Source organism: Petaurus breviceps, unplaced genomic scaffold (genome assembly GCF_028583685.1).
Source record: "Petaurus breviceps papuanus isolate PSGF00001 unplaced genomic scaffold, PetGlider_PUasm1.0 688, whole genome shotgun sequence".
Classification (NCBI taxonomy): Eukaryota; Metazoa; Chordata; class Mammalia; order Diprotodontia; family Petauridae; genus Petaurus; species Petaurus breviceps.
This window is the reverse complement of record NW_027186457.1, coordinates 9,662,771-9,675,997: the sequence shown is the minus strand read 5'-3', so window position 1 is coordinate 9,675,997 and position 13,227 is coordinate 9,662,771. Positions and strand designations below refer to the sequence as shown.

General features: G+C 35.0%; 1 protein-coding gene across 9 annotated transcripts in view; it reads right to left on the bottom strand.

Annotated features, from left to right (window-relative positions):
• Nucleotides 1–215: 215 nt before the first annotated feature.
• The window catches only part of AGFG1 (ArfGAP with FG repeats 1), a 111,955-nt gene continuing 98,943 nt past the window's right edge, over nt 216–13,227 (bottom strand). For 4 of the 9 annotated variants that reach the window (XM_069104583.1, XM_069104584.1, XM_069104590.1 and 1 more), the window contains 6 exons: nt 11,505–11,685; nt 9,094–9,173; nt 8,759–8,851; nt 4,133–4,291; nt 2,765–2,856; nt 216–2,329 (listed from right to left, as the gene is read on the bottom strand). In XM_069104583.1, the coding sequence (XP_068960684.1) occupies nt 2,270–2,329; nt 2,765–2,856; nt 4,133–4,291; nt 8,759–8,851; nt 9,094–9,173; nt 11,505–11,685 (665 nt within the window). In that variant the 3' untranslated portion in view covers nt 216–2,269. Of the gene's footprint in view, nt 2,330–2,764; nt 2,857–4,132; nt 4,292–4,356; nt 5,678–8,758; nt 8,852–9,093; nt 9,174–11,504; nt 11,686–13,227 lie in introns of those variants that run through there. The other 5 variants (XM_069104585.1, XM_069104587.1, XM_069104591.1 and 2 more) reach the window with 4 other exon arrangements.

Genomic DNA, 13,227 nt, shown 5'->3' with positions numbered 1-13,227 from the left:
AACATTCTAACATGATAAAATACATTTAAATGGGAAATTAGGAGAGGTCTTTGTGTACAAGCCAGCTTGCATAGTAAAACAGTCATGATAAACCAGACATCAAGTTAAGCAGATACTGACTGAACTGCTCCCAAAATACCATGTATGCATTTAAAAATGCTACGACAATGCTACGTTTAGTTAGTATCTTTAGGGAAGAAACTGTTTCATATTAGTAATTTTTCTAGGCAATTTATTTATGCATTTTAAATGACAAATTTAAATCTATAAATCATTTTGAGGAATAATTCTAAAAGTTATCACACACTCCCTTGATGTTCAACACGTTACTAACATGATTTAATTCCTTGATAACTCAGGATCCTACTCATGAATATTATTGGGCAGTGATGTCTCTGGAGCTAAGGGAGACTGGAATGCCATGCTTTCTTAGTTCTTGTGTATGATTTTCAGGCTTTTTTCTCCAACCTCACCATGACCATAAATCTGACTGCTGTCAGTGTGCCTATGCAACTAGTAAACTTTTACCTATGCCAAGGATTCTTAATACAGTGTCCGTGACCTTGGATCTTTATAAAAATATTTTTTTTTGAAAACTGCATTTCAATTTAATTGATTTCTTTTGTAATCCTATGTATTTTATATTACACATTTTAAAATGTTATTCTAAGGACAACTTAGGCTTTACCAGACTGGCAAAGGGATACATAATACAAAAAAAGTTAAGAAGCCCTGCTCTCTATATACTCAAGTTTGCAACTTCTAATCTATTATGGACTAGGAAGTCAGAAAACCACACACAACTGCCAGGTGTAAAATTAAATAAAGAGTAAATGTTCTTTCTACTGACCTGAGCTCTCTTCCTATGCTTTAAGAACATGAGATTCAATACATAGACATTACAATAACTATAGTGGTGCTAAGAGGTATATTTTTTTATTCCAAGGTTCTCAGCTATGTACAAGATAACTGAAATGGCCAGATAAATGACTTTCAGATGAGTGAGGCATTATTGTACATTATCTAATATGTATTCATTTGAATGTTAACATTAAGCACCCACTAACCATTAACATCATTGGCTTTCCTTTAACAAGGAATTTTGCACACTGGTCAGCTGTGGAACATTCTGCTTTTCTTGCTCCAGATACTTAACATAAAAAAGATTTCCTTCCAACAATACTAATCTAAATTGCTTAAATGAAAGTGGAATCAAGTCAAACAGATAATGTATATTTCAAATACATTCAAAGATAATTCTTAAAAAAGAAAAAAAAATATTGAAATAGGCCCTGTGCTTTCTTCTTATGTTTCATGATTAAATACTAATAAGGCTTGGATAACTACATATACATGCAATTTTTAAAACAAATTGCTAACACATAAACTGTCAAGAAACCAGAATGAAGGTGAATTTGACCAGCTGCATATAGATGCTTTACCACTAACATTCCTGAATATAACTGCTCTAAGTTTTCTTTAAATTAATTTTCCACATGGCCTTCCTATAATCTTTATAAATTTTTATCGTAAATGTTAGCCACGAGAAATCTTTTAAAAATTTGATTCAAGATGTTCCCATGTACCTATTCATATTTAAGGCCACTTTGGTAAAGGCATTGCAGCAAGAACACAGAAACAATAGCATATTTTCTAATATTTATTTTTTTCACCTGCAAACTGTAGCAAAACATGATCAGCTTTATTATGCAGACAGGTATCCCTCTACATTTTAAAGAACTTAGGCATGTATAAATAGAAGAGCTCTTTAGGAAAGAAAAAAAACTGAAGAATGAACAAAACCTCCCACTCTTGAATTCATAACTTCCAGTAGCAATGGATAAAATGATTTAATTCATTCATTCCAAGAGATATGACAGCACCTTAAAGTGGCTGATCTATTTCTCCAGTAACATTTCTCACATGACAATGTGTTAAAGTTACAAATACTGATATGCACAATAGCTAATTTCTAAGAAAAAAAATATGTACAGTACTGCAGCATAATGAACGTGGTATCTGCAATAACTTATTAGCCAATTTTACTATACATGATACCGCTACCTTTTCTGCCAATTCACATATTAAAAGATGTTGCCATAGCCCTCTGTTTTGCACATTTTTACCTGGTGTTTAATACACAATGCAGGCTTTTTAAAGACTTCTCTTGTGTTTAAAGCTAAATCAGTGAAACGAGACAACAGTGCAAGAGGCGGAGAGATGTTACGTGACCACAATAAAAGTCCGTTCCAGTAAAGTGTCTCTAAGGCTATAAGAAAGGGTTGGTTGATGAACTTCCTGTAGGAAACTGTCCCGTTGGTGCACCAGCCTAAAAGTGAACAGAAGGCAAAAGTAAACACAAAGAAAACATGCTACACCTTAAAGTCCTAAAATGCTAGTTTCATTACAATCGGAAAGGGAAGCTCTATTTCTATAAAACACAGCCACTGAGGTTTAAGCAGAGGATAGAGTGAGACGACTTCAGTCTGTGAGCAGGGTGGTCATGGCTGCAAGTTTGTTTGCAGGCTCGCCAAATGAAAATTACAATCCTCAGAAAAGGACTGACCATAGCTAACCTGTTCGAATTTGAACAGCCTCATGAGGGCCATGGCCTCAGAATACTAAACTGCATATAGGAAGATTCACATGCTTCTTTTCCTAATTTTAAAGAAAAAGAGCAGCTTGTTTCTTAAGCTAAATCTGGAAACAGTAACATGTTTTCAAATATGTAAAATTAGAAAGTTAGGCAGTTAAACTCACTTACCATGAAAGGATTACTAGACACTCCAGCAGTTGCCACTTGACCAAAAGGTGTCACCACTGGCTTGCTTTGTCCAAAGGCTGCAAAACCTGCACCTTGTTAAACACAGACCCATCAATTACAATCCATATATGAAAAGATGCCTCTATGCTGATGAAGTCTCACAATCAGTTTCTTAGAAATTCCATCTTACATCATACAGAGTACAATAGTATGTTAAAGATTTTTGTGAACTATGCACTGAGATTTCCCTCTCTCTCAAATTTCAGATGTAAAATTTCCTCTAGAATATCTTAAAAACAAATAGCTCTCAAACCATTCTCAACTTGCCTCAACCACCAAAATACCTTAGACAGCTAACATTCAGAAGATTCTGTCAAATAACAAGGGCAGGAGGGATCCAAGTACAAAAGTGAGACAGCCTCTGCCTTCCAGGAGTTCACACTCTACCAGGTTATCTTAGAATTGACTTCAATTGTCAGAAAAAATTCAAATTTATTATGCTGTCAAATTATGTTTTCTGTGAAAGCATAATAGTACTGGATAATTATAAATTTTAATTTACAGATGATAACACACAGATGACAATTTTCTTTAAGGGAAGGGGTGGCCATATCCCTCCTCTACTCAATAAATTCCAGTGGCTTTCTATTCACTCTACAATAAAACAGAAATTACTTTGGCTTTTAAAGTCCTTCACAACCTGACTTCAACCTATCGTGGTGGTTTCATTATACATTACTTCCCTTTTCCTTTATGCTATGATCCACCTAAACTGAACTTCTCTCTGTTCTTCCTATCTCCTGTCCCCTGGCCTCTGTAATGACTTCCCCCTAGGCCTGGAATGCACTCCCACCTCATCTCTGCTTCACAAAATCCCTCTCTTTTCAAGAGCAGCTCAAGTACCCTTTCTAATTTCTGCTCTCTAATTCCCAGTCCCCTCCCCTCCCTACTACCTTATGAAATGAAAAAAATATTTGTAAAGCACTAGCAAAGTGCCTGGCTCCTGGTGGGTGCTTCATACCTTCCCTTCCTGTTATTTTGAATTTATTCTGCACAAACATACATATAAGAGTGTACATGAGCATATGTGGGGCATGTACGGGTTTGTGTGTTCTCTCCTAACAGGATGAAAGATCCTTGAGAACAGGGATTATTATACACTTGGCTTTGAACCCCCGGCTGACTACCTAGTATAGAAAAACACTCATAAGATGAAATCACAAATTCTTATAAGTATAAAATGTGTGCATACACATACATGTGCAGACAGACAGACCCACACACACACTCTCTTTTTCTCTCTCCAAGTGATTCTTTTAAAACAATGTCTAGTTTAGTGTGATAAGCTGCCCATGAGTCATATCTTACCATTGGGCTGCTGAGAGAAAGCTGTTTGTTGAGGGAAAGCTGCTTGGGCTGGGAAAGTGGGCTGCTGGAAACTGCCACTGAAGCTAGTCGGAAGACTGTAGGAGGCAGGCGTCCCAAATCCTGTCGGCATACTCATAGATGCTGTCCCAAATGTCGCCGCTTGTAGAGGGAAAATAACTGCCGTTAGACATCTACAGAAATACTATGCTCAAAAAAAAAGTATTCTTACTCCTTCTACTGAGGCTAAACAGCATCATAGCAAAAATGTGCTTAATCAGAACTATATTAGGATAGAACCTAATAAAATACTGTATTTTTTTAAATGAATTGGGAGCATTGCATTTTGAAGATATCAGCTCTTAACAATCGATATACTTTTATTCCCCCAAAACACATTTTCCTGGATAAAATTAGCAGAGTGGTCACTAGAAATAACCTTTAAAAAAGCATATTCTCAAAACTCAAAATATGGAATTATTTACATTCTGACAACTAACTCCAGAAAGCTCAAGCCAAAACACATTTAAAAACAACATGCGATTCATGTTTGCAAGTATAAAGAAAAAGACAGTTTGCTAAGTTAATGAAATAACAAGAAAAAAAATGTTTTATTGTTATTCAACAACTCAGGGAGAACTTTCCTGTTTCATGTGTACTGGGAAAAAAAATATCTGAATGGAATTATAAAAAACTAGTGACAACACTCTAAATCCAGGAAAACAGTACTGACACAATGAATTCTACTGAAACTCTTAATAGAAAACCAATTTCTTTTTACTCAGGCTATCAACCGGACCATTCATTTAAAGCAAAGTAGTGATAATATACAATATATGCTGTATTTCTCAGAGCACCTGAAAGTATTTTGTAGATTTTTGCCAAAATTAATCTTCATACCATCAGATATACATATATAATTAACCCTAATTTCTTCTTTTAGAATGTGACATAGATACACCCACTTTTTCCCCATCATGTTCTTTTACACATTACCAAAAAAGGGGGGAGCAGGACAAAATCATTTGAGAAGCATCTGAATTTAAAAGGAAAAGGCAAGGGATAAAAGAGGGCTTTCTAACAAATGATTCACTGACATAACTCTGACAAATACTTCTTGAGAAAGCACTGCAAAGCAAAAGTCAAGACATACACAAATGAAATTCACTGGGATAATATGGTGCAATGGTTTGCTACATCCAAAAGGTGTCACTCAAGCTACTAGAACAGAAACTTCAAGGAAGACACTAAAGAAGCTACAGGTACAGACTAATGTGACCATGGAAGTAAGCAATAATGCTTTGAACAATACTTTTTTAAAATATTGAATTATAAGTCATTATTTGAACCTATGCTAAACATCCATGCCCACTCCATTTAAAACATGGAAGAAACCTACTAAAATTTCCACATGCAAAGAATAGAAACCAGCAAGAAGCTTTAACAAGCAGGGAAACATTGAGCCACAAGTAGCCTGTGTTATCAGCTGGGGCCACCTACCAAAATGAGCATGAGGAAACACGTGAGAGTGCACTGTTCCTGACAGGCCTTAGGGAGAGCCATAAAGAGACCAGACAGTGTCAAATAATTTAGATGTATTTATGGACAGCCATTTATCAAATAACATTATTTCTATTTTATAAAAGGGCTAAATATGAATAAATGCCTTGCTACATAGGAAAAAAAAGTATTTAAGCTAAGCAGACAGTAAATATAAGCAGGGAAGGAAAAAATCCAGAAAAATCAGTATTATTTTTCAGTTATAAACCCAAACCTCAGAATGTATTAGGTAGTTTCAATAAGCAGTTAATCAGATGTGATAATACCATTTTGATAAGAAAACAACTAATAGGTCTAATGTTTACATAGACCTATTTATTCCTATCATTTAATTGTGTCCCATAGAGGAAAATGTTATCTTACACATTATAAGTCACACGCAATCTGTTCCACGGTTGATCTAAAATAAAATAAATCAATGTCTAAAAAGTCATGTTCCCAAAAAAGTCCCCCCCAAGTCACTGTCTGTGACTCCTAAAAAGTCACATTCTTTACACAGGCATTGCATTTTAAATTTTAACTTAGTATATTAATTTAAAATGATTATGTGAACTAAGTTAACAAAGGTGAAAAAAATGTCCAAGCACGAGAAAGTCAACAACATGGATTCCATGGAGAAAATTAACAGTGAGTATAAGTCGCAGAAACTAATCTGCAGGTCATATGCCTCTTCAAGTATTAATTTATATTTATAGTTTTAGAATTATATGCAGTTATCACCTCATTTAACTATTCCTAGTAAGACTCATTCTACAGTACTAAAGGTTACTATGTGAATAACTGAAATTGTTATTTTACCATTTTAGAATTTCATATTCCTTTTTAAAGTAGGCAGCAGGGGGTGGCCAGGTGGCGCAGTGAGTAAGAGCACCAGCCCCTGAGTTGGGATGACCTGGGATTGAATCCGGGCTCAGACACTTAGCACCCACCCAGAAACACCTGGCCGTGTAACCTTGAGCAAGTTACTTAACCCCAATTGCATAAAAAAATAAAATAAAATAAAATAAAGTAGGCAGCAGAAATTTTAAATGCTTATACCTTGACCATTCTTCTTTTCTAACAGCTAAAACTCCCTCTATGCATATATGCATGAGTATATGTATGTAAACGTATACACACAGAAGTGCATGTGTTATGTGTATTTAAATTAAAATTTAATTTAAATTAAAAAATAACATTTTCTCCTCCAGCTGCTCTACTCTTGGTACTTCTCTTCCAGGAAATTCATTCTTGGTATATTCTCACCAGCTCTCTGACTGGACAAAGGGCCAGGAACTCAAACTTCTACTTGAGAAAGGAGTTCAGCTCAGACACCTCCTCTCTCCCCTGGCCACCCTACTCTGGGACTTCTCTACCATGCCCCTCCCTGGCACCTTCTCTTCTCTCTTCCCTTCCTCCTTGCTCTTCAGCTTCCTTTTGTGTATTGTCTTCCCCTAGTAGAATGTAAACTCCCTGAGGGCAGGGAAGGCCTTGCTCTTCTTGTTTCTGTACTCCCAGCTTAGAACAGTGCCTGGCACATAACTGGCACTTACTGACAATATATCCATATGTCTTACATATATACATATCACTATCTTAGTATGTTAAATTTCACTAAATTAATCAAAAGTGAAACATAAACCTTAATTAAGAAATACATAACTGTACATGCTGATATTCAAATTTAGGAAAGATACCATCTAAAAAGCAATGGAATGCAGTGGTAAGATTCAGAAGACCAAGTTTATACTGCACAGCAGACTTGACACTTAATTAGCCAGTGATCCCTATGTCTCTGAGCCCCAATTTCCTCATATATAAAACAGAGATGACAGTACCTCTATTAGGAAACTCACAGAGTTGGTGTGAGGAAAATCATCCATGAAACTTAAAGCATTATATAAATGTGAGTTGGTATTATTATTATTGAGAAGCTGATATTAATAATAATCAGCTGGCTGAAGTAAAATAACAGTATATTTTTATTCTGATGACATTTTATACCAGTAAAATGACAAAACTACTCACAAAAGAAATTTTGAAAGAAAAAATAGCAGTGCAGATAAAGTAAATATCTGCAATATCAACATCAAAAATCAACATGAATCACTCAATATGCATACTGAATTAAATCTTGTCACACAAATTGAAAGATCTAGTAAAGAAGGGCTAATTGGGTGAAAACATTTTAAATCTATTCATTAAGATTCATATTATGATCTCATTTGGTGGGCATTAAAATATTAGCAATAAGATTGTTATGACAGAGAAACACAAAATCAAAAAATAGAGAGATGACAGCAGACACTATCCACCCCATACGACCCAGGCAGGTATCCTTGAGGTGCTGCAATGGCTTTGGTGAACAGATTAATAAGACACAAACCAAGAAAGTACCATAGATGAGGCTGTGATCCAAACCAAAAGGGTCAAGAGGTAAAAATAAGTAGGATTTTTTTTAAAACAAAAAGTGCATTATACACATACATTTCTCAGTCAGATATTCCCAAGGTTTCCATGGGACAGAAGACATGAATAAATCTTACAACCGGTCTGTATTATACACTATAGCAAGCTGTTATTAAGAAACTCTGTTAAAAAAATTCTGTAATAATTTTTATAGGCGTCCAGATAAAGTCCACGATTAAAGTTTTCATATTTTCACATTTCAAAAATATTTCTTATTTCAAAAGGTAATTTGGAAAACTTAAATCAATTCTTGTCTCATTAGTTTTCCCTTATGGGTAAATCTGCTACTTCCAAATTCATTTACTATGTGAACTGACATCACCAGTTCCCTCCTTAGTACCTCTGGGTTAACGCCTGTGGAGAGAGTTGAGTGCAGAGGGCAGAGCACTGGACCCAAAGTCAGGAAGACCCGAGTTAAAAATCTCAACTCAAATACTTACTGTTTAATCTGTGAAAGTTACTTAACCTCTGTCTGCCTCTGATTCCTCAGCACAATGTGGATAAAAATAACTATCTCCCACACAGAGATAATATTTATAAATGCTTTGTAAACTTTACTATGCTATATAAATGCTAGCTATTAACATCTCCCCAAAGATACAAGGTCAGCTTTTTCCTTACCTGTTGCTCCTCTGGTATTGGTCTGGAAGGGGTTTGTAGATGATGCCACAGAAGGACCAGGAGCAGCAACAAATGGATTTGTGGAAGGTGTAGCTGAAAAGAAAAGAAAATTACGATACCCCAGAAAATAATTATTCTTTTTCTATTATTCTATATACTTATGTAATCTACAGTCTTAGTTTCATAGAATATACAATTTCTAAGTGATTATATAACCATGTTTGATTACATTCAACTCAGAATTTAATATACTCTCTCAGACATTTACTTGTGTAGCATGTCAGAAACTGGAAAATATTCAAGAAATATGAACCTAACAAATATTTTTATATTACCTCCAAATGGAGCAGGCACACTTGAAGATGCAGATTGTGTCTGTGTAGCAGCACCCACTGGTACTGTTCCAAAAACATTGCTGAAAATAAATATTTAAAGAAGTCAAAGTTGCTTAATTAAAAATAAGTTTTAAAAATCTTTAAGGCTCTAATTATAATGGTATAAAATACAATAGACAGTGATATTTAAGGTAGCCAACTCTCTTATGTTTAACATAGTTTATGTTATTAGAAGAAAAAAAAACTTTAAATAATCCTGCACTTAGGCAAGTCACTTAACCCCAATTGCCCTCCAAAAAGCAATCAATCAATCAATCAATAATGTCATTGACTTGAACTCTCCTCCCTCACCTTAGCCTTTTTTCTTTTTTTTTTAACTAAAGAGAAGCTAAGTGAACTGATTTTACTTTGACTTCTCTCTCAATTCAGGAACTAATGGGAATTTTAAAAGGGCAATTTAGTGTAATAAATTAATAATAATTAAATTATTATAAATTAAATAAACTGATAAATAAAATATTAATGAATAAAATATTAACAAATTAAAAATTTTTTTAAGTAACAAAAATACTGCCTCCAGCCCCCTCCCCATAATGGTTTACTTACAGAAAATCCTCAAGTTGAATACAGTATCCAATCTCCATTAAATTATTTTGTATTTACTTATCTGCGTCCTATCTTCATACTCATCCCAGGAAATATGAATTCACTAAGTAATATTTTCATTTTTTCTTGTATTCCAATTTTCTTGCATTCTAATCCTAACAGTGCTTTGTACATAATAGGTACTTAATTCTGGACAAACTGAATGTGAAAATTATAACTTTGGTCTTGTCTCAGTTCTCTAATCTATGAAATGAGGAAGTTGATGAGATGATCCTTAAGTTTCCTTATGTCTCTTAAATGTTAAGATTCTTGTTGCCAAAATATTAGAATTCATATTAAGTACAATTTATTACCTACTCTCAGGAGTGCTTATTTACCAGTGTCAGCAGTAAAACCATAAGCATATCAATTAATGGGCTGATAATAATCTTTAATAATCTCAATACACAAGTCCTTGATGCAAACACCTCTTCCTCACTCTACCGTACTGGAGGACTACTGGAAGGTGGTGCTGCCTCACAGATTTAGAACTCTCAAATTCATTCTCCAAACACATTTGATGCTTGTACCTTTCCTACTCTCTCATTTAACCTCACACAAAATCTACTTGTCAAACATCTTCAATCCCATAATTCATTCCTATTCTCAGTCACTGTGCTCTACTCTGGTTCCATTGGCTTCTTCATAGCCAATCTCACTCACAAGGTCTGCCACTTAATTGACTCACTAAAAACTACTTGAAAATTGTTTGCTTCCTCTGAATGACCCTCTGCCACTCCAAGTCTTCAAATCCCCATTCTCTGGATATGGTTTCTTCCTGCTTCAGTGATGGTTACACATTGGCTGGATAAAGTATCAAAGTTGAGTTGATTTCATTCACTACAAATTCACAGCATATTAAGTCCGTTGGGCCTTTACTACTATCTGGTAATTGTTAATTTTACCCTCATCCTTACCTTGTTCCCAACAATGACTACTTTGAACATTTTCCTGTCCCTTTTAATCTTCATATCCTATACTTACATCAAATAACCCAGTCTACCTTCACCTCCTTCATTGCTGAAACCTCATGAGTAGCATCATTCTTTCTTTCCTCCCTCTTTCTGCTCACAGAAGAATAAATATTCCTCCTACTCACTCAAACCAATACCTCCATACATTACTCCCTTTTCCTTCCGATCTCCTCCAGCACATAAATTTACTCCGGCAGTCATCTCCTTTCTCCTGTATCTTAAATTTCTTCCTAGGAGTCCTTTCCATGGATTTCCTGGATAGTTCCTTTCCATCTGGTTATACATATCTTCAGTTCTTCAAAATATTAAAACCCCTTACCTTTGATACTTTATTCCTAAAATTTTTGATAAAGTTGCCTATACCTGAAAGGTTCCACTTATTCACTGTCCACACATACTCTTCTCTCCCACAACATCTTGCACTGGGTTTCTGCCAGCACTATTCCATTCAAACTGTTCTCTTAAAGGCCATTAGTGACTTTATCATTGCTGAATCTAAAGGTCTATTTTCAGTCTGATAACTCCTTCGCTTCTCTGCAGCTTCTGACAAACTGACAACACCTCCTTCTGGAATGACTTTCCTTCCACAGCTTCACAGATACCATACTTTCTTGCTCTCCTTCAGGCACTCTAACCACCCCTTCCCTAGTTCCCTATCCCTTCTCTAACTCTACAATTTTGGTCCTCTCCTCTCTTGATCCTACACTCAATTGTTTGGCAAACTCATTTACCCCCACAGTTCCAATGAGGTAATGGATTCTGACATATACAGAGTTGAAATATAAAAAGTACCTGCTAACATTACTGGTAGAAGTATATGCATTACTAGAGGTTGCTGTTGAGCTGAAAACACTGTCTAATTCTGCTAGAGCTGCATACTTGTCTGACGATATACTTGACTGACTTGGCGTTGAAATAGCAGCACCCGTTGGAGCTTTAACTACTGTGCCGAAGCCACTTCCTTGGTCACCACCTAAAATTTTGAAAATTTCTTTTAAAGATCTGGATTTAAAAGTTAGCTGAACTTTTAATTGCAAAGAAACTTCCTTCAACATTAGAATTAACAGTGTTTAAAAACTGTGGCTTTGTACATAGGTTTTGAAAAAAAATTTTGTTGAATGAATAAAATAATAGGAACTAGTTAGATGAAACTCCTATTACACAGTATGAATTTAGTGACTATAAAATTAGGCAGTGCATACATCAAGTTGGAAAATTTGGCATTATACAATTAAAACTAAGAAATGTAAGGGGCGGCCAGGTGGCTCAGCGAGCAAGAGCACCAGCTCCAGTATCAGGATGACCTGGAGATCGAATTCCGGGCTCAGATACTCAGCACCACACCCAGAAATAACTGGTTGTGTAACCTTGAGCAAGTTACTTAACCCCGATTGCTTAAAAAAAAAAAGAAATGTAAAAGCATTTCTATGAATAGTATACTATTGAAAAATTTAAATATTAACTTCAGAAATTCTAAGGATGATTCTCACTAAGAGATCATACAACTTGTGTCTATAAACACATACACACATATATACTACATGTGTAATGGCATATATACACATAAAACACTTCACCGGGTGTGATAAATTTCTAAAACATTAGGTATAAAGCAAATTCTGTCAATTATGCATTTTGTCATTGACTTCCATTTTGTAATGGAAAAAGGACTACATTTGGAGCTACAGGCTTTGAGTTCAAATTCCAGCTGTCATTTAGTACCTATAGACACAATGTCTTAGGATTTCATTTTCCTCATCTGTAAAATGGGGAGGACCCCCCCACATTGGACTTGATGTCCCATTTCCCTTCCTAAACTTATATTCCTATTTAGAAAAAAATTTTCCCCTGAGACTAACTGAAGTCTTGAGTAATAATATATTCTTTTAAATCATATGCCTAAAACAAAAAAAAAATGCTTTATGAATGTTAAGATTTAAACAGAAAAGTACTTCATAAAATGCAATTATTATATCAGAAACTCTCTTCTATTTGGGATGACATCTATTTAAGAAACAAAGCTATAAGACTCCTCAGTTTAAATCTTTAGAAACAAAGCATGCTGGTGACACTTGGTCAGGAAATCATGGAATATCTTACTCTCCAGGAGATATTTCTTTTAATCCCAGGTTTATAAGCAAATAGTTTATAAATTAACTTTTTCTTCAGCCAAGAGATTTTGACTAAGGTTAATAACATGTAAGAAGGGCTATCTGTTGATGTTTGTTCGAAAAGGTCTGACCAAAGGGCTCTCAAGTAGTTACACAGTAGCTGTGATTTCCTCTTCAGGATCAATATTAAATAAGGATAACTTTGCAAATTACTTGAAGCTAATAGATTTCCAGTACATGGGAAAATGATTGTATAAGATTTTAAGTACCTTCCAGAACACCATCTGGGCAAAGAATAGGTACTACAAAATGTTGCATCTTCAGAGAAAAACCTTCAGAATTCTATATATGTAAATGCTTCCTTTAGAAATAAGATTAAGATTTTAAAAGGAACATAATGCAGA